Source organism: Typopeltis vanoorti, chromosome 7 (genome assembly GCF_054136105.1).
Source record: "Typopeltis vanoorti isolate ZY-2024b chromosome 7, IOZ_Tvanoo_1.0, whole genome shotgun sequence".
Taxonomy (NCBI): Eukaryota; Metazoa; Arthropoda; class Arachnida; order Uropygi; family Thelyphonidae; genus Typopeltis; species Typopeltis vanoorti.
In genome coordinates, this window is record NC_143555.1 from 44,974,434 (window position 1) to 44,994,955 (window position 20,522).

The 20,522-nt window shown below is 35.9% G+C and overlaps 1 protein-coding gene across 2 annotated transcripts in view; it reads left to right on the plus strand.

Moving 5' to 3' along the window:
- Positions 1–20,522, plus strand: part of LOC150104641 (two pore channel protein 2-like) — a 480,610-nt gene that overhangs the window by 229,578 nt on the left and 230,510 nt on the right. For both annotated transcript variants that reach the window (XM_090395240.1, XM_090395242.1), the window contains exon 8: positions 20,208–20,409. In XM_090395240.1, the coding sequence (XP_090251366.1) occupies positions 20,208–20,409 (202 nt within the window). The remainder of the gene's footprint in view (positions 1–20,207; positions 20,410–20,522) is intronic.

Sequence of the window (20,522 nt, forward strand, 5' to 3'; positions counted from 1 at the left end):
ATTGAGGTCTCTTCAGTGGGAGCCAGGCCCAAGTGGAGATACCAGGCAGAAGCATTAGCAGGTCATCTCTACCTATAGGAGTTGCCAAATGGTGTGCCACCCTTTTTTAATAAATTACTCTGGATTTAGAGAAAGATGTTGAAAGTTTATTTTTCACTTGGTTAGAGTATAATAAATTTAGTTTAATCCTTTATCCAAGTGTGAGCAAACAAAGTTTTCGCCTGAAAGTATCTTTAGGACTGGGGTAAGGTGGTACAACACCAAGTCATGTTCTTTAGATATCCAACAAGGACCGACCTTTCCTTTTTCATTGTGTCAGCTGCCTTCTCTAATGCCTTGAAAAATTTCTCCATTTCTTTTAGTGGAACCTTTTGTGGGAATAGGCACCAATAAGTCTCATTTTCTAGTTTTCCCATTCTGATATCGCATTCAAAAAGATTATCTTCTTATGCTTCTTGACATTGCCTGCAATTCAAAAAGATTATCCTCTTACATTCATAATATCAATTTTGAAGTCTGCTGATGTTGAGTTAGGATGTGTTTCAGGATTTGTTCCAGTAGCTGACTTTGTGATGTTCGTTCTGCTATCCTGATGAAAACAATGGGCCTTGTTTAACCAGGCGATGCTCCAGCCAGCATGAAATTGTTTCATGTTGTACCATCACTTTACATTGTGGTTTTGCCCAATAAGAATGCAATGTGGTCAGCTAAATCCCAAATTGCCAGCCATTCTCTTTCATTCACTATTCAGGTTCACCAACAGAGTTCACCACGAGAAGGTGAGGATTGGACATTAGGTAAGGAAACCCTGGTTGGGTCTCTGCATTCCTTTAAAGGCTATGTGTAGGTTTCCACCCAGTTTTATAGCTTTGACCTTTAAACATCCCACTCCATGCTATAAATTAGCAAAACAGTTAGCAAGCTCTCTTACCCCCCCCCCCCACTGGTCATACTACTTCCTATATAAAAAAAAACTAGTATAAAATTTCTATTGAGAAGGCCTGGTTGGCGTAGTGGTTAGCATATCTGCTCTCCAGTCAAAATACTGTGGGTTCGAATCTCACCATGGGCATGAATGTCTGTGAAAATACTAGTGGTAGCTGCGGGCAGTAGATGCAGTTCACTGCAGTTGGTGGGTGAATGTTGGAGATGGCGAGTTGTAGTGTAGGTGCTCTCGATGAATCTTTGAACTCCTTGTAGGTGTCGCGTAATTAGAATACAGATATTTTGATTGGCTTTAATATTACCTCATTGTTCACCAATATTCTCCTAAATGACACCTTATCTCTTAAAGTTTTTCCTCCTGATATTATTGATCACTTTTCCTTGCTATCCATTCTGATATTTCTCTTGGAAGTATAAAATTTATAAACATATAGAGGGTACCTCTATATGTTCTCCTCTTACCCCTTCCTCGCCAGTTTTTTTTATGGAATATTTTGACAAGCTCTTGACTTATCCCTCTGAAGCTTCTGTCTGGTCAAGATATGTGGATGATGTGTTCTGCATTTGGCCTCATGGCCAAGGCATATTATATCTGGAACAGAGAGAAGGACTCTTTCCTCTCTCACCTCAGTAGTCTTTACCCTAGAATCCAGTTTACTATGTGAAAAAGAAACTAATAATAGTTTACTCAATGTGACCTGTCATTTTTAGTATACAGCATGCCAGCCCACACAGGCAAATACATCCATGAACTTTCTCATCATTCCTGTTCTCAACAATATGGTATCATTAAAAAAACTAACCAATAGAGCCTGCAACCTTTGTTCCAGTGAGTCCCCTCTTACATTAGAACTTAAACATATACACTACACCTTCTTATCTAATGGCTACAGTTACCACAGTATAAAAAAAATAACCACTTTCCCCAATCCTCTCCATTCTCTTCAGAGAAATTTTAGTAATGCAATTATCATCCTGTATGTCTGAGACACTTAAGAAAAAAATCCAGAATCTTAAATAAATACAATCTCTGCACAGCTTTCAAGTTCCACCAAAATCTTGCTGCCCTTACTGGCTCCACTAAAGATCAGCCCCTCCTTCTCTCTGTTCCAGGAGTACATAAAGTTCCCTGTTCCTGCAAGTAGTCCTACTATGGAAGACAAAGAAGATCAGTCAATATCCGTGTGGAAGAACACAAAAAAAAAAAATACATCTGTGGACATGACTGGTCAATCAGGCCTTACGGACCATACTAAATAAAACTCATAGAATCAGTTGGGAAAAGACCATCATGCTTCTTTGCAGTAAATTTAGAAGAGAAAGACTATTTTTGGAATCTGTAGCTGCTGTCAGAAATTAGCATAATTTAAATAAATATCATCATAATGCTAATTACGGGTATTATTATTATTATTATTGTTCCGGGCAACTCCAAGGAGTCGACAGACTCATCGAGGGAGGCCCTAATATCATGTCAAGAACAACTATTCGACATTCACACAGTATCTATCATACCTTGCCTTGAACTCATTCACGGTCGTAGCACCCACAACAGACTCTGGAAGCTTATTCCACTCATTCACTACTCTCCAAGTAAAAAACCTAGCTCTAACACTCTTGTCAACCACGCTCTTGCCCAGCTTTCATTCATGGCCCCTAGTCCTCCCACCACCAGTCATATTTTCAAAAATATCTTCTGGATCAATCTTATAGAAACCCTTCAGTAATTTGAATGTCTCAATCATATCATCCCTCCTTCGCCTATCGACCAATTTCTGCAACCCACAAATCTTCAACCTATTCTCATAAGGTTCATTCCACAGACCTGCTATCATCTTGGTCACTCGTCTCTGGATCCTCTCCACTTCCTCCCCATAACGAAGAAACCCTGGTGCCCATAACTGGGCACAGTAGTCCAGATTGGGTCTTATCAAGGCTTGATACAGATGAACAACAACTTGTTTATCTCTGCATGTTAAAGTATTTTTCAGAAGCCAAGTGATTTGGTGAGCTGTTTTAGTCACTTTTGCAGTGTGCCCCCTAAACTTCAATTCCCTATCCACCAACACTCCCAAATCCCTGGCCTCATCAATCTCCTGAAGTACAGTTCCACCAATGCGATATACTGCTGCTATTCTTTTCACCCCAAACTGCATAACCTTACACTTTGGCACATTAAATTGACATCCATTTTTCCTAGCCCGGTCCTCCAAACTATCCAAATCATCCTGTAAAATTTTGACATCCTGTGCACTCATAATTGCTTTACCCAACTTTGCATCATCAGCAAACAAGTGAATACTTCCTCTCAAATCCTTTCCTATATCATTGATGAACAAATTGAAAAGCAGTGGTCCAAGAACAGAGCCCTGTGGCACTCCACTAATCACAAGCCGTCTTTTAGACTCCACTCCTGAATAAACCACTCTCTGGTATCTCTCCTTCAACCACCCTCCTATCCATCTCACCAACCCTATATCTATCCCCACTCCAGTTTACTGATTAGGGTTCTATGTGGTATCCTATCAAAAGCCATGGTAAGGTCCAGTAGTATTACTGTAAACTCATTACCCCTATCCAGTGCAGCCGTCACTGTGTTATAAAACGTGAGCAAGTTACTGAGGCATGATCTACCCTTCACAAAACCACGTTGTCCCCCCATACAATATCTCATTTTCATCTATCCAATCCTCTATTCTTTTCTTGACTAATTTCTCTAAGACCTTGACAATGATTCCTGATATGCTAATCGGTCGGTAATTTACAACAGCAGTCTTGGAACCACCTTTATGCAGTGGAACTATTTTCCCTTCTTTCCACCCCCTCAGGACTAACCCAGACCCGAGACTCTATTTAAACAAAATGGTCAAAGGTACTGACAATTCTTTAGCTGCTTCTCGTACAACACGAGCTGGTATACCATCCAATCCCACAGATGTATTGACATTGAGGTTATGCAATAGACTACTCACCTCCACTTCATTCACCACAATTCCTGTACAATCTACTGGTACATTCGTTTCTGCAATGTCACCACCTGGATGATATATTCTTGCAAAGTGCTCACTCAGTAACTCAACTATATCAACTGATTCAGTTACCTCCCTACATCGGCATTCTTTAAAATCATTCTGCAATGTACATTTTTCCTTTTACTTGCTACATATCTCAAAAAATTTTTAGGATTCTCTTAACCTGCATGGCCAATGTTCTTTCGTAATCCTTTTTTGTTTTTCTTACCACACTCATTACCCTTCTGGCCTGCGCTTTATACCGTTCGTGTGCCTGCCGGTTACCTTTCTCCTTAAATTCCCTCCATAGTTGTTTATTTTTTTGCAGCTCAAGCTTAATTGTGTTATTCATCCATTTAACCCCTACTTGATTTATTATTCCGACTCTAGGTATACAGTCAGCCATTGCTTCAAGCAAATAATTCTTAACCGCCTCCCATGCACTATCAACTTCTAGCCATTGCAGTTGTACATGCCATGGCACTGAACCAATCAGACTCCTAAGCTTTTCATACTTGCCAGCCCGATAATTCCACATGTACCCTGTCTTAATTGAAAATTCCACACCTTTAGCCACCTCCCAAGTCAAGACCCTATGATCACTCTCACCGATTGGTGGCAATGTGGTCATATTTGTTACAGCCAAATCCTCAGATGTAATTACTAGGTCAAGCACTCTCTGACCCCTAGTATTTTCCATTACATGCTTTCGCAGATAGTTATCCCTTAATAACCGCATAAAATCCAATTCCTTCCTCCCGTGTGTCCTCGCCTCACTCCAATCATTGCGACCATAGTTGAAATCTCCCATAATAATCACCCTTCTTCCACTCATTTCTTCTGTTTGCTTGTGCATACTCTCACCACCATCTTTTCCATCACCTGGTCTATAGCAGCACCCAATTGTATATTTAGTTCTGCTAACCACAATCAAATGGCCTTAAATGTGCTCATTTTCTCTATCCTGCAATTCAACTTCTATTCTCCTTGGATGCAGCTCATTAGCTATCATCAACAATACTCTTCCCCCCATTTTATTCTCTCTGTCATTCCTGAACACACTATACCCATCACATTCAATCCCACTAGCTATATCATCTACAGTCAGCCATGTTTCACTAATACCAATAACCTGTGGTCTGGAAGTGCCAACCATGGCCAAAAACTCTTCCTTCTTGTTCCTAATACTCCTAGCATTAGTGTACATGAATTTAAGACCCCATTAGCCCCAACCCTACCTTGATGCCTTATATTAACTCTCCCACTCTGATTTGTTGTCCTTATTTGCTCGGGTATATTATATTCATTCTTACGTTCAACTGCCTCCCTAAAGACTGTATATCTACTCCCCCCCCATTAATAAATCTAGTTTCCCTGAATTTGCACATCCACCACATTCAGCAACACTTTCTCAAGTCTTCTTACACCGTAACCATTCAAATGCAAGCCATCCATCTTATATAGATCCTTTCGCCTATCGAACTCACTCCACACGCCCACAAATTCCACACCACTCGTCATACATAACCCACGCATAAAGTCATTCGCAATTATGGCCCTCCTTTTAAACATTTCACTGTGATACCGTGGCAAAAGACTAATCATTCTAACTCTCTCACTCTTTTCTTTTGCTACCTCAAACAATTCATTCAGGGCTTCTATCATTTCCATTTTGTCTCCTTTCAAAACATTCGTACCTGCAACAACAATCATTTCTTTCACCCTTTCCTTTTGCTCTCTAATAGACTCAGTTACATCCTTTATGGTCGCACCAGGTTGGTATGATTTTGTCAAATCCTCTACTATCACACCTCGTACTAACGAGTCTCCATACAGCACTCTATCCTTCATTTTGTTCATGTTCACACTCATACGTCTATTTTTCCTGTCATACTTTTTATTATTGGCTGGTTCATTCAGTCGACTTTTGCTCATATGCTCTAGCTGCTGTTTTGCCCTTTGTATTGCACCATTCAACAACGCGATCTCACCCACTGCATCTATCTCATCTTTTTTATTCTCAGTAAAACCATTAATACTATCATTCACACTTTCTACATTCACGCTCTCGCAATTCTCTGGTACAACCTCGCCGTTTCTTGTCATATCCCTATTTTCTTCTTTCTGAAGTTTGACAAAAATATCACCCTCACGATCTGAAATACTTTTCAATTTCTCATTTTCCCTACATTTTCTACACACATTCACTCCTTTATTATCATCTAACCACACTCCGACCGCACTCCGCAAAGCGTGCATTTCACAGCTAGTACACTGAATCATCTCTTTTATACTACCGTTCTTTGATAAAGATGGCGAACCATCATTACTGGCCGCCATTTTCCTTCGTACTGGAGCCATACTTACTTGCAACGTATTTTATCAAATTATAAATTATAACACACCAAAAACACACAAAAAGATGCACTAAGAGACGCAAGGCAAACAAAACTACGCAATATTAAATAAATTTATCAACAATAACTGAAAATAATACTTATCTTATCCGGAGATTTCACGAACACTACACACTATGAATCCCTCTAACGGCGACAGGCCCAGTAAAATCAATATTGGGGTATAGACCATATTGGTCTGTTCCAGTCTTATTATCCATTCAATATCCTTTTTTGAGGTCCACCCTGCCTTCTCTTTCCAATTGGTTTATATTTCAGTTTTGTTTAGGATATCGAGTGTTGGCCATTTGGTTTACATGTTCTGTCCATTTTTGTTTATAATTTTTTAGTTTTTCTTTTATTGATTTTGTTTTTAGTTCTTTTAAAATGTCTTCATTCCTTTTTTGGTGTAATAATGTGTATTTTGCAGTTCTTTTCATAAATGGCATTTCACTTGTTTATATTCTTTGTTTATCTTATTTGTTTATTGCCCAAATTTCACTGCCATATAGTAATGTGAGCACTGCTAGAGTATTATATATTTTCAAGCGTGTTTCTTTTTGCACTGTATTTAGATTGAGTGTTCTATTTATTAGGCCTATAATCTGTAAAAATTTTGAAGTTTTTAATTTTTGTCTTTTTCTTCTTCATATGATATTTCACATCCAAGATAACTGAAAGTATTTATCTGTTTTATTATTAATAACTATTTTACTTCTAACTGGAGTTTGTTCACAAAATGCCATTGTTTTAGTTTTATCTATCGAAAATTTCATTCCAAACTCTTCTACTATAATGTTTAAATTATATATTACTCTTTGTAAATTGTCTTCCTTATCTGATGTGATTACCTGATCATCTGCAAATAATAGCGTATTTATTTTGTTATTCTGAGATTTCTCTACTTGGATTGTTTAAGGTGTTCCATTGTATTAATATTTCATTAATGTAAATATTGAAAGTGTTGGAGACAGAGGGCATCCTTGTCTTACTCCTTGGTTTATAGATTGTTTTTCAGACATTTTTTCATTTATTTTTATTTTTATTTCATTATCTTTGTATATATTCAATATTGCATGTAGTAAAATATTAGGCATATTTATTCTTTGTAATATATCAAACAGTACGTATCTTCTTACTTTGTCAAATGGTTTTTTGTAATCTATAAACAAAAGATGAGTTTCTAAATTAAATTAAATAAATGCGGTTGTGTTAAACTTCTCAAAATAATGGAAACACTAATACTTCGAGATCCTAATTTACACCCTAGGCTACCAACAGGTGTCCACAGAGGATGCCCTACCTAATTAGGACTACAGTCTTTTGTCCACTTAGTTTTGTGTGTCTTTGTGATTTGTAACTTGTTCTTCAAACTTCAATATTGATTTCTTCAAACTGTTCTTGTTTGAAGAAATCAATACTGGTGATTGTTAATGAGTTGTTAGTTCTCCATAGTGCTTTTTTATAAAATAAAAAATAAAATAAAGTCTCATACTCCCTGATGATGTCAGTAACTGAGACAAAATACTGGAAGAATTAAATATTTAAAATTTTTTTCTGAGTGCTGTTTCACTCTATTAAATAACTGACATAATTACAAATGTATGTATAATCATGTATATATAAATATGCATAAAATGTATGTATAAATAAATCACTACACTAGTCTGCAAGGAATATAGGAAATAATTTTTAGTGGAACCTGTGGCATAGTAATTAAATAGTAAAGTAACATGTAAAAACAGTGATATCTTTAATTAGTAAAAGGACAGATATTTCGTACTAAAATTAATAGTACATCTTCAGTGCCTGTAATAGGAATGGAATACAGGCAAAATGTTCGGTGGGTCACCTATTAAAATACAATTGTTACTGCGTGCTAGGAAATAATAGAAATAACAAATTTAATCTATTAAGATAAATGGTTTTTTACATAAGTCTCCCAGATCTTTGAGAGAGACATACAGTCATTTCTATTTAAATTCGGTCAGTGAAAGATAATTTCACAACTTTCTTTGAATAAGCGTTCATATTTGAATCTGCATCTGGAGGAGAACTGCTATATAACTGGACACTATGAGTAGAGTCAATACTGTGCTGAGCCAGACTAGACTTCAGAGGCTTGTTATAATCGATATAATATTGATATTCTTTTATTCATTTTTCCAAAGAACGGCCAGTTTGTCCAAAATAAGAAAAAATAAATAAATAAAATAGATAATAACAAATTTAAAATAAATTTAATAAATTAAATTTGTTATTTCTGTTATTTCCTAGCACGTGGTAACAATTGTATTTTAATAGTGATCCACTGAATGTTTTGCCTGTATTCCATTCCTATTACTGTTACAGACACTGAAGATGTACTATTAATTTTAGTACGAAATATCTGTCCTTTTACTAATTAAAGATATCACTGTGGTTTTTACGTGTTATTTTATTATTTGTGTTACTTTATTATTTGAATATAGGAAATGAATGCTGTGTCTAGGCTATGACCAAGAGCAAGTGATCTGTTGATTATGTTGAATCTTAAATAGTCTTTAGTGAATGCTTCATGTGAAAGACTCTTCCACATCCAAGTGTGAGCAAACAAAGTTTGTACCCGAAAGTATCTTCAGGACTGGGGTAAGGTAGTGCAACACCAGGCAACTCGTTGCAAAGGTGGAGAAAGCTCTCATCAATCCTATCTCAGTATCTCCCATAATGCAAAGCACATCTCCTTGCGGATATGTGTAATGCTATGCATTAAGGCAAGGGCCACTACCCATACCGGTTTCAACCTTTATTGAAGTCTCATCAGTGGGAGCCAGGCCCAGTAGTGGAGATACAAAGGCAGAAGCAATGAGAGGTCATCCTAACCTATAGGAGTTGCCAAAGGGTGTGCAACCTTATTATTAAATTACTCCGGATTCAGAGAAAGATGTTGAGAGTTTATTTTTCACTTGGTTAGACTATAGTAAGTTTAGTTTAATCCTTTATCCAAGTGTGAGCAAACAAAGTTTGTGCCTGAAAGTATCTTCAGGACTGGGGTAAGGCAGTGCAACACCAGGCAACTCGTTGCAAAGGCGGAGAAAGCTCTCATCACTCCTATCTCAGTATCTCCCATAATGCAAAGCACATCTCCTTGCGGATATGTGTAATGCTATGCATTAAGGCAAGGGCCACTACCTCTCATTGCTTCTGCCTTTGTATCTCCACTACTGGGCCTGTCTCCCACTGACGAGACCTCAATAAAGGTCGAAATCGGTATGGGTAGTGGTCCTTGCCTTCATTGGACAGCTGTTGCTGATGTTTCTGTAGGTTTAGAAAAAGTGGGAGGAGGAGGCATATGGACTCCAGTTTTACTGAATACTGCACATGGAAATATCTGTAGAAGACACACACACAGTGCAGAAACTGACAGTTTGTGAGACTGTGGCTGAAGAGTGTGTGAGAGAGAGAGAGAGAGAGAGAGAGGGGGGGGGTTGTTAATTGGCCAAAATGATTTCTTCTGAACTGCATGAAGAATTTTTAGAGAAGTTTTAGATGTACAATCAGGTGAAGAGCAAGCCTATAGCAGATCAGTGCTATGTATGTAGGGAATGACAAAAAAATTAATGTTTTGGTATTCTTTTTGAAGAGTTACAGTTTGTAGTCTGGAAATAAATCATGGTGAAGTCTATTCCACAAGATTGAGGTAATGAAAGATGAATGGTAGCAACAGGTTCAGTGAGTGCAATTCAATGGCAAAAGGATGTTGAATAGCTGTTGCTCGTGGTGCTTCAGCTTTACAAAATATTGGGAGTATGGGTAGATGTCAGTTCTGCTGAAGAGCACCCATGGAAATATCTGTAGAAGAAACAACATAAAAACTGACCCACTGTGAGATAGTAGCCGGAGAGTGAGAAATGAGTCATCAGTAATCTGAACTGTTCTTTCTGAATAGCATTATGAATTTTTAGATGATGATGATGTAGGTCAGGAGACTTGCTGTGGTTCTTGTTTGAAGAAATCAATATTGGTGATTGTTAATGAGTTGTTAGTTCTCCATAGTGCTTTTTTTTAAATAAAAAATAAATAAAAAAATAGGTGCTGATACTAATTTCTTTGCTGGAAGGAGAAATTTAATATTTAAAGGATACGAAAAGTGAAAATAAAACTAAAAGTATATACCTATATTGTTGCTTCATCTTTTAATAATGATTTCTTTCTTAAAGCCAGTAGTTGGCATTGGTGTAGTTGCGGTCAGTTGGCGGATTGTGAGTGGTGAAGATTGAGTTGTAGAGTAGGTGTCCTCCCTCAGTGAGTCTTTGGAATCCCTGGAGGTGACTAATAATAATAATTGTTGCTGTCTAGTTTTGCCAAAATAGGTAACTTCGATGTATGCTCATTCCTTAGAAATCTTCATGGCCATCTTTTTCACTCCAAGAGTTCTTTCAATTCACTGACATAATGTGCATCCATGCAGGACCTTCATAATCCACTAAGTAACTATGACAAATGCCTAGGAGCAAGCTTAAGGCTAATGAAATCAGCAAAATTGTATCCCAAACATTAAAAAACACTAAAATAAAGAACCAAAAGGTTTCAGTAGGTAGAATTATATAAGCAAAGTGGATATGATTAAAAAACACTTAAAAAAAAAAAATTATATACTTTCTTCAATTTAATGGTGGCATACCCTACAATGGTCCTACTGTAAACAACATTTCTGTCTGTCTCTTGTTCCTATTGTATATTATGCTATTTTCTCTCTTTATTGTCTTTATGCTCTATACTCTATTTTTACCCTTTACATCTTTACTTATGTTACTACAGGTTATCTAATTTCTAATACCTTGGTAACCTTAGAAATTTATTTAATGTTACGACTGTGCCACCAAGATTCCCCTTTATGGGTATTAAATATAATTAAGATAACCTGCAGAATCTCTCTCTCTAGATCTATCTCAGGCTTTATTAACAGTTGTGGCTACTCTTATTTACCTTCGCTCACAGGTTCGCATTTTATGTAGAAACAGTGCATTGGATTAAGAATCAGTGAATACACATTTTTTAACATAACAAACATATTTATTAAACTAGGATGCAGTTATACAGCTTCTTAAATGAATTGGCTCTTCTAAAAATTAAAAGCTAAGAATTATAATATCTCATACATTGTACATACATTAAAACATGCAGCAATACTTTCATACAAAAATCTATGTTCTCATCCCAATACTAATTTGTTCATGCAATGTATACTTCAATTAACAAGCTTCTCATATCTAAGTCATACAAATTAATCTTTTGCTGGAACAGACTATCACAATTAACCTTTGTCAGTGTCCAGTGGACTATCAGTCTATCTTCCGTAATGTTAAACACAAAATATTTTTACTCACAGTTCTTCTCTGATACAATATCTAAACTGGCCTTTTTATCTCTTTACTGGTTCTACTGACTGTTTTTCCCATCTTGGGCCTCAACATTCGTGCGGGGTTCTTTCCTTTGGTGGCGTCGCATCGTGAAGAATTCCTGAGGCTTGGTGCATATTACACCGGATTTTAGGTCAGCTGACGGCATTCAGCATCTGATGCATATGGCAGATTATCTTGCTTGCAAGGCATGCTGGTCCAACTTCTCTTCTCCTTGATATCTCCCGGCTCCCACAGCTTCTTTCCGGACTACTAACGGACCTGCGTCCACGACGCTGGATCGAGACACTATGAGAGGAGACTGCGTTTCCTTCTGCGTTTCTGCATACCTGCTTCTTTCCTCGTTTCTGGCTCCCTGCCCCTTTTTCTTGATTCTTTGTTATACTTTTCCTCAGGTCCCTGGATTAAGGGTTGAGAACCCCCTAATATTCCCACGCAAAAGGGGATATGACCTTCAGAGTTGTCGATTACTTCTGTTTCCCACAGAACACACAAAAACAATCTTATTTACCAAATGCAGGAGATCCTTAGATGTTCGCTGCCTGTTGTTGCACTGTCCTTGAGACTTGCATTTTGTTAAACCAGAGCACAATTGAAAGCACTTTCCAGAAACAAAGCTTCTAAGCTATTTCTTTTAAATCGGAACCACATCAAATGCTGGGCCACTTTCTAAGGCATTGCCCTTGAAATTTACAGGTCAATATTTATACAGTTTCAACATATACTTGCATGGTTTTTCATCACAAAATTATTATAACTACAGATATGTATACATTATATACAAAATTCATAACAAAAATTTACAATCTGTGTTAAATCACAATATCCTTCTTTATACAATATTCGTGACTGCTGTAAAAATTGATGCAAAGTAAAGAAAAAAATTTCTACTTCATCGAATTCTACATTACATCCAAGTCTGTTATTTTGATAATTTAGTCAGTTATACTCTGCACAGATAGATTTTTAAAATTAATTTATTATTATTATTATTTTAATCAGTATTCTAGTAACTTGGCCAGTCATTAATGTAACTCATTCCTTGTTTTGGATGCTGATGTCATAATGAACAAAAACAGTCTTTCACACAGCCTCTGTAGTTAACTCTTCACTCATTTTCTCACTTGTTTTTAATTTCTTAAATATGGAAGAGGAAAATAAACTAGTAATCCTTTTAGTTTTTTTTACTTTATGGATCAAAACATTTTTGAATCACTTTTTAGATGAACAGAACATCTGCAAAAGTTGGATCAAACTGAGTAAAATTATTTGCTTAACATGTTATTGAGGGGAAGATAAAAATTAACTCATGTTGTACTTGATCTTCAGTCGTGACATGAGAATTGCCTATTGCTTTCTATTTGCATATCTGGTATATATTGGTAGTTTAGTATTACAATGTAAATGACCCTGTATAGTGAAACATATCTTCCTCGTCCCCCTTACAAGTACCATACTACACAGATTATTATTATTGTTGTACAGTCATCTTCATGGTGTCCAAAGACTCATTGTGGAAGACCCAAACTATCGACACAGTATCTATTGTACCCAATTTCTCTCCGTCACATGCTTCATCAAGTAATTATCTCTCAGTAAGTGCATAAATTCCATTTCCTTTCTGCCCACATGATCTCTCTTCCTTCCAATTTATATCTTCATAGTTGCAGTCCCTCATAATAATAATAATCACTTGACCTGTGTTCATTGTACTAATCTGCTGATACATGTCTTCCAGATCATCCCTGGACCCTGGTCTATAGCATCAACAACCACATATGTGTTGTCTTATTGGCCTTGATCTCGTACCATACGTACAAGCACCCTTCTGCCTGTCTCCTATTAATTTTTGACTGCAATTCATCTGCTATCATCAGCATTACCTCTCATCCCATCCTATTTTCTCTATCTTCTTAGAAAATACTAAACCCTTCATGTTCTATTCCTGTAACTACATCATCTGCTGTTATCCAAGTCTCACTAATGCTTATAATGTTTGGTGAGATTATGCTAACCAATTCCAAAAACTTCTCCCTCTTGTTCCTGATACTCTTGGCATTGGTATACAGAAACAAACTGCAGCATTCCTTTAGGTCCCCAACCAGTTTTTCTTCTTGCATTGACTTCCATTCAAAAAATAATGAATTCCCATTCATTATTTTTTCTTGAGAGACTGGATTCTGCACTTGTTGGTCATTCTCACACTCACTTGCTTCATGAATGCCTTCATACACACTGACCTTCATCCACCCTAAGCACTTAAATTTTCCTGAATTGCACTTCAGCATTCTCAGTGAACAAAGCTCTCTAGACATCTAACACCAAAAACATTTAAGTACAGTCTTTCAGCATTATACAAATTCTTTTTTCCATCAAACTCGACCATAAATCCACAAATCCTTCTGTAAATCCAGTAATAAAAAATTACTGAACATTGCAAATTTCTGAATGTACCACATTTAGATTAAACATGTCACTGTTTAGTAGAGGTGCCAGTATGCCATGCTGTTGCATACCTTCCCAGAAAAAAAGCACTGGTTCTCCAGCTGTTGAGGAAGTTGACCTTCTTCATTACTTTAAACAACACATTGGTGAGAGCAGTAGGTCAATATTTGAACAGTAGACACTTATTATCTTCATTCGGTACTTGCTTATGTGCTGTAGGATAGATGTCAGCTGAGTATATAGTATATAAATACAATATCAGCAGTTGGAATTCCAACAGTTGGAAGCATTTTTGTTATCCAGGTTGTTCAAGATTTTTTGATATTTTTTTTTAGCACACAACTGTCGGAGATAAGTGGTGCAATTTTCTTGATAAAGGAGGCGATTTGCCTTGATCATCTCTGCAGGCATTGAATGAGAAGAATGATGCCATGAGGTTGCCTTCATGTAACAATACTGTACTATCATTTGGGTGAGAAAGATGTTGAAGTACAAAAGCTGTTTGGTACAGATTTTACCTACAAAAACAAATGTTGCGCCCACCACGCTTTGCTAGTGATCAGAAGGCATGAGACTGCATTAACATAGGCGGTGTGCTGTATACATTTAGTCATTTCACAGTCAGACAATATCCTGTTAATGATGGTTTTGGAAGTGCTGGGCTTCCTTATAGGCTATAAATGAAATTGGAGATTTTGTATGAAGCTACTTATAATAATTTTTTTTTTTGGGGGGGGGCACCCTGACATGCTTTTTGGAAAACCATTGCTTGAATACAAAGTAGAAATTTTGAACAATGGGAAATGAAGGCCTTCATTCCAAAATGAATTTCTTTAATGATATCCCAACTTGTATGTGGATCTGGGGAATGGAAACAACAGTCTGACCACAGGAGGAGTAAACGGCTTGGAGATCTTTCCACCTGGCATTGTTGTAGTGTCAAAGTACACAAGGTTGTGAATGTCTGGGAGATATTAGTTCCACTACAGGTGATACACTGTTGAGATGACTGCTCCTTTTGGTAATTCAGATCATTATCTTATCCAGGTTTTCTCATTTCAGGTTTCACTTCTTTGCTAGTTCTGGAAGAACTGGCAAGGAAGTGATGCAGACTGTTGGGTGTGAGTGGAGAGGATTGTCAGGAATTCTTGGAAAAATGAATTTACTTTGAGTCAGGTCAGTGCTTACAAGAAATACCTTCACTTCTCTTCCAGCTTGATCAATGGAATTGGAGAAGAAAAAAAAGAGTTCTACTACCTAGTTATTATCTTCAACTTAATGATGTTCACAAACATCTATGACCACATTGGAATTCAAGCCCATAGACTGTTTTGTTTTGTTTTTCAGGAGGGGAGATAATCTATCCATTCAGCAAATCGCATTTAATTTTTTATTTATTTTTTTGAAGTAAGATATCCAGGATATCCTTATCTTCAATTTTTATGTTACCATAATCATCCCTGATTTCTTTCACAGTACGTTTCACTCCATAACATATGATCATTTTCATGATCATTATCTATATTCTTCCTGAAGTCTTCCTTTAGCTACTTTTATATGCAACTTACATTTTTATCTCCATTCTCAAATGGATGTACATGCTGATTTATTTGCATTGAACTTTTGACAAGATTTCAACTTTGATTGTTTTAATTAGATGTTGTCATTGAGTTAATTCTTGAGAGATTCATTAACAGGTATCTTATGGTATGATTCTTCATTTCAGACTTTCTTGTTTACTCCATTAATGTTTATATGAGTTCAGATCACTTCTGAAAGTTGTTTGACTTTGATTGTTTTAAAACTTTTGCCTGTATTTTTCTTTTTAGTATGATAATCATTTTTATCCAGCTCAAAACTAAATTGTAATTCCTTTCTGTTTATTGCACTCTATTATGCTGTTGTATCCTGAATCATATGAAGACATCATCAGTAAAAGTCTTCATTCTGCCTAAGTGAATTTATGTACTACTTTTCATTGAATTATGTTGGTTGTGATGAAGTAGTCTGTCCTGAATAGAAATGCAAGAGATGCTTGCTATTATTATTAGCTCTGTTTTTTGTTTTGCTTGAATTTTTCCATAATATTTCAATAAGTGTTCTTAATTTCCTAGTCTATTAAACCAATTTTTTTTCTGATTTCTAATGACTCAATTTCTGTCCTTTGAAACTATAGGTTAAAAAAAAAGTGGTTTTTTTTTTCGTGAAGAAGCCATTTTTTTATTTCCCATTTTGAAATTTGTTCATATCATTCTGCTTGAAATTGCCTCTAATTTTTGTTTAGTGTTGAATACCATAACAACAACTCAAAGAAAAATGGAGAGGTTGATGCTAGGCATCATATTAAAAGATAAGAAGCCAGACTCTCATCATTGATATCATTCTTCACCATAAGCAACTAAAATGGAAATGGGCCAGACATCTATCCAGAAGAGAAGATGTGCGATGGACCACCATACTAACGAACTGGATTCCAAAAGAAGGGAAACGAGACTGAGGACGTCCTAAAAGAAGGTGGAATGATGAACTGTCAAATTTTGTTGGGAAAAATTGGTCAACCATTGCCAAGAACAGAGAAGGGTGGAAAGAACTGGAGGAGGCATTCATCCAGCAGTGGACAGAAAATGGCTGAAAAGAAGAAGACCATAATAACTACTTTGTTTTTTGATCATCACTATATGACTAAATTATACACTTATTAAACTGTTTCTACCTGTTTTAGTCTTCAAAATCTCAGTGTCACCAAATTATATTAATGTGGTGCATGTGCAATTCTTTTACTTGCTCAACTTCTCTTTCACCATAATTTTTACTTGCTTAACTTCTCTTTCACCATAGTTTCTTATGTTCATGATACTTGTGTTCAGTTATTTTAGAGGTCATTACAGTAGCTGACTTCTTACTGTTCACTTTGATTCTCAGATGATGATACCATGTTTCAAATGATATCTCTGCTGGCATGATATTTAAACTATGTTGTACAATCGTAATGCATGTACTATGTGGTTTAACCCAGTAAGAATATAATGTGGTAAGCTAATGTCTGAATTGCCAGTTATTGGAAATCTGTATCTAAATATGTAGTGATTAGTTTGGATGAAGCATCAGCACATATGTTTAATGGCATATATAATGGAATCAGCAATACCTCTAATCTGCATATTTGAGTTAACATTAGCATGGTCCCAAACCAATGTTAAGAGGATGGAATAATTGCATTGCCCAAGGATAGGGACAAAATGCTGTCAGCAAACTACAGGGCAAGTTGGTAAGGATAAGAATTTAAGAATTTGACTGTGGGGATATTGTTTTATTATTATTATTATCGGTTTCTTCTCTTAGTAATTAATCATGTGATAAATCAAACTTGATGGTAAGTTAGCAATCACAAACTTAATTATGTAGCACTGTCATAGCGTTACTATAATGTCCTTGAATATACATATTGGGAAGGATGACAAATGTATTGAATGCATGAAATTAATGCATCTCACTAAGGAATTTGACAGAATACTCTCATAGAAAAAGTTATCACACAAAGTAAACTGGATAGATGTGAATATCAGGCTTGTGTTATGAAGAAGTAGGTGGTTGATACATATTAAAAGTGGCACAATGGCATTGCACACAGTGACAATTGCATGTGTATGCTTACCATAGAGCTCTATTTGGGTTGGAGCAATTTGACTTCTGTATTAATGATACTGGTGATTGTTTATTTGCTAATGATGATGTAGAATAATGTTGATATGGGAAGGAATGTCTTCAGTGTGACATGTGTAAGAGGTGCATTTTGGATTAAAGACTACATATTGTATACTGCAGTTTATTATGAACTGCGGTATAAAAATAGTTTGATTTTACTACATGAATCTGATGAAGCAATGGATTCAGAAATGGTAGCGAACAGATATGTGGGTGCATTGCTGAAGTGGTAAGGGCAGTGCAAAGGATTTGTGATACAGACATCAGTTTTTGTTCCTTTAGTGAAGTCTTGATGTGACATCAGAACTACTGTGGTCACCAAAGTTTTAAGGTGTGTGGAAGGGGAGGGAGAGGATGGTGGTAGTGAAGTAGTGAAAAGGAGGGAGAGGATGATAGTGAAGTAGTAAAAATGATTCAGAGGAAGTAAACTCAGATAAGATATCCTACCAAAGTCCTGTGGCATGTAGTTATATGCAAAACATCTTTATTGACAGAAATAAATGCATTGTCCTGTCATTGATATTAAAACTGCTTCAGTGTGTGTTATCCAAGATTTTCTACTAATTTTTGGTAGAAAGTTGTTGATACTGCAAAAATAAGATGTCATGTTGTGTTCCTGTCCATTTGTTTACAATACCGCTTTGTGACCTGATCATTATTGTTTGAGATGTAAAAGGCTGGTACCATAAAACTGCCATGTTCTAGTATGTACAGTAGAAGCACAATATATATTATAGCCTTCCTTGTCAACTCCGAGTTGCAACTTCTCATGATGTGGACTCTTTTTCACCAAAGTGGCTCTGGAACCTTTTTTTTTTTTAAAAAAAATCTTCATAGAGAAATTTGGTGTTAAATAATATTTGTTGCCTGGCTAAAACACCATCATCTTGTCATGTCTGAATATTGAAATATTGGTGCTATAACACTCAGGAGCAGGGATCTATCTTCTATCCTTTCCTTCTTTTTTCATGTGCTATGAGAGACATCCTCAAAAAAGCATGTGACATAATCATGAAGGCCCAGAACCTTTTCTACTCGTGGGTAGAACAGTTAAGCAGTTCTGCAGGCCATTTGTTAGACTATGCTGCTGTCTACCACGGCTAGAGAAAATGAAATAGTGTGGTAGGTAGAATGCTGTTTAGGCATGATGATGGCAAGATGAGTGGATGTTGTTTGTATGAGCAACATACTCAAACATACCAAACCTGCTTTTCCTCTTTCTCTTTTATTGTAACTGCCTTTCTTCCATGGAACAGCTTTCTTCATGAATTCTAGACCCTCTCTTTCACTTTTATGGTCACATTGTTTAATTATCTTGCAAATTCAGGACCGAATAACATGAAGACCTTAACAGTTTCACTCAGAATGTTGACTATGCTGTTTCCTTAAACCATAAATTAAAAAAAAAAATCAATGTCTCTCACCCGATTAATTTAAGTATGAGACTTAAGTCTGCTGAATTCATACGAAATCATCCTACCATAAGAAAAAAAACGTATTCCTTTCACTAACTGCTGAGGAATGCTATTAATAAGCAAACAGAATTAGTAAGAAACAATCTCTCTTGCATAAGATGATATAGAGACATGTCATTCAACATATTGCTTCTTATTATGCAATTCCTTATGTGTAACTCAGAGTAGGCTCTGAACATGAATCATGTGGCATATGTAACAATTTGGTCATATCTTGCAGTGCAGTAATTTTTATTGTTGAACTAGTCTGAGATTCAAGTTGTATGTTGGATTTTTTTTGTAATTCTGTTTTTATTGCCAAACAATTTAATTATTTTTTCTTATTGTACTATAACTTGATCACATTTATTGGCAAAATGATTAAAAGTAATTATTTCTTAACTTAATAGTTTAATGGAACTTTTAACGATCGCTGTTAAAATATGAAAAATTAGACCAACTGTCTGTAGTACAAAACACATGCCAGATACATTCGATCCAAAATATGCATACATAGTGTGTATTTTTTTATTGACAGTCATATTAAAAAGTAATTAACTATAAAACATTTTTACGCAAAAAGTTTTTATACAAAGAACAAATGTAGTTAAATGAATGTGAGGAATTGTTTCATTTTCCACAAGGAAATTTTGGATAAAAATATACATGAATATATTATATTGATTACAAAAATTATCATGTATATCAACCAAAACTGGTCACTCCATAATGATTTTAAAATATTTTCTGTTCTAGTAGATCTGTATTTGTATATCTGTTTTATAGCATTAATGCAAGATAATGTTTTTGATAAAAGAAATTTTACTCAGTATTTTTTTCCCTTATCAGAATGAAGTTCGAAAAATTGTTTACATGAAACGTCAAAGTCTTGCTAGGGCATTTGACATTCTAAAAGTCACTGTTGGGGATAAACAAGTTTTAGGATATAAACGGTTTCATGCATTACTAAACATGATTCCACCTCATCGCAGTCCTATGATGGTGAGCATACTGTGGTTTGTTTTAGACAGAGATGGGGATAATCAGATTGGTAAGTGAGAACACATAGGAGGTTCAATTAATGTGATGAATATTTGTTTACAAATTGAAAATGGTTTACTTTGACAAAAGCTCATTTTGGAATAAATAAACATGTTTGAGATC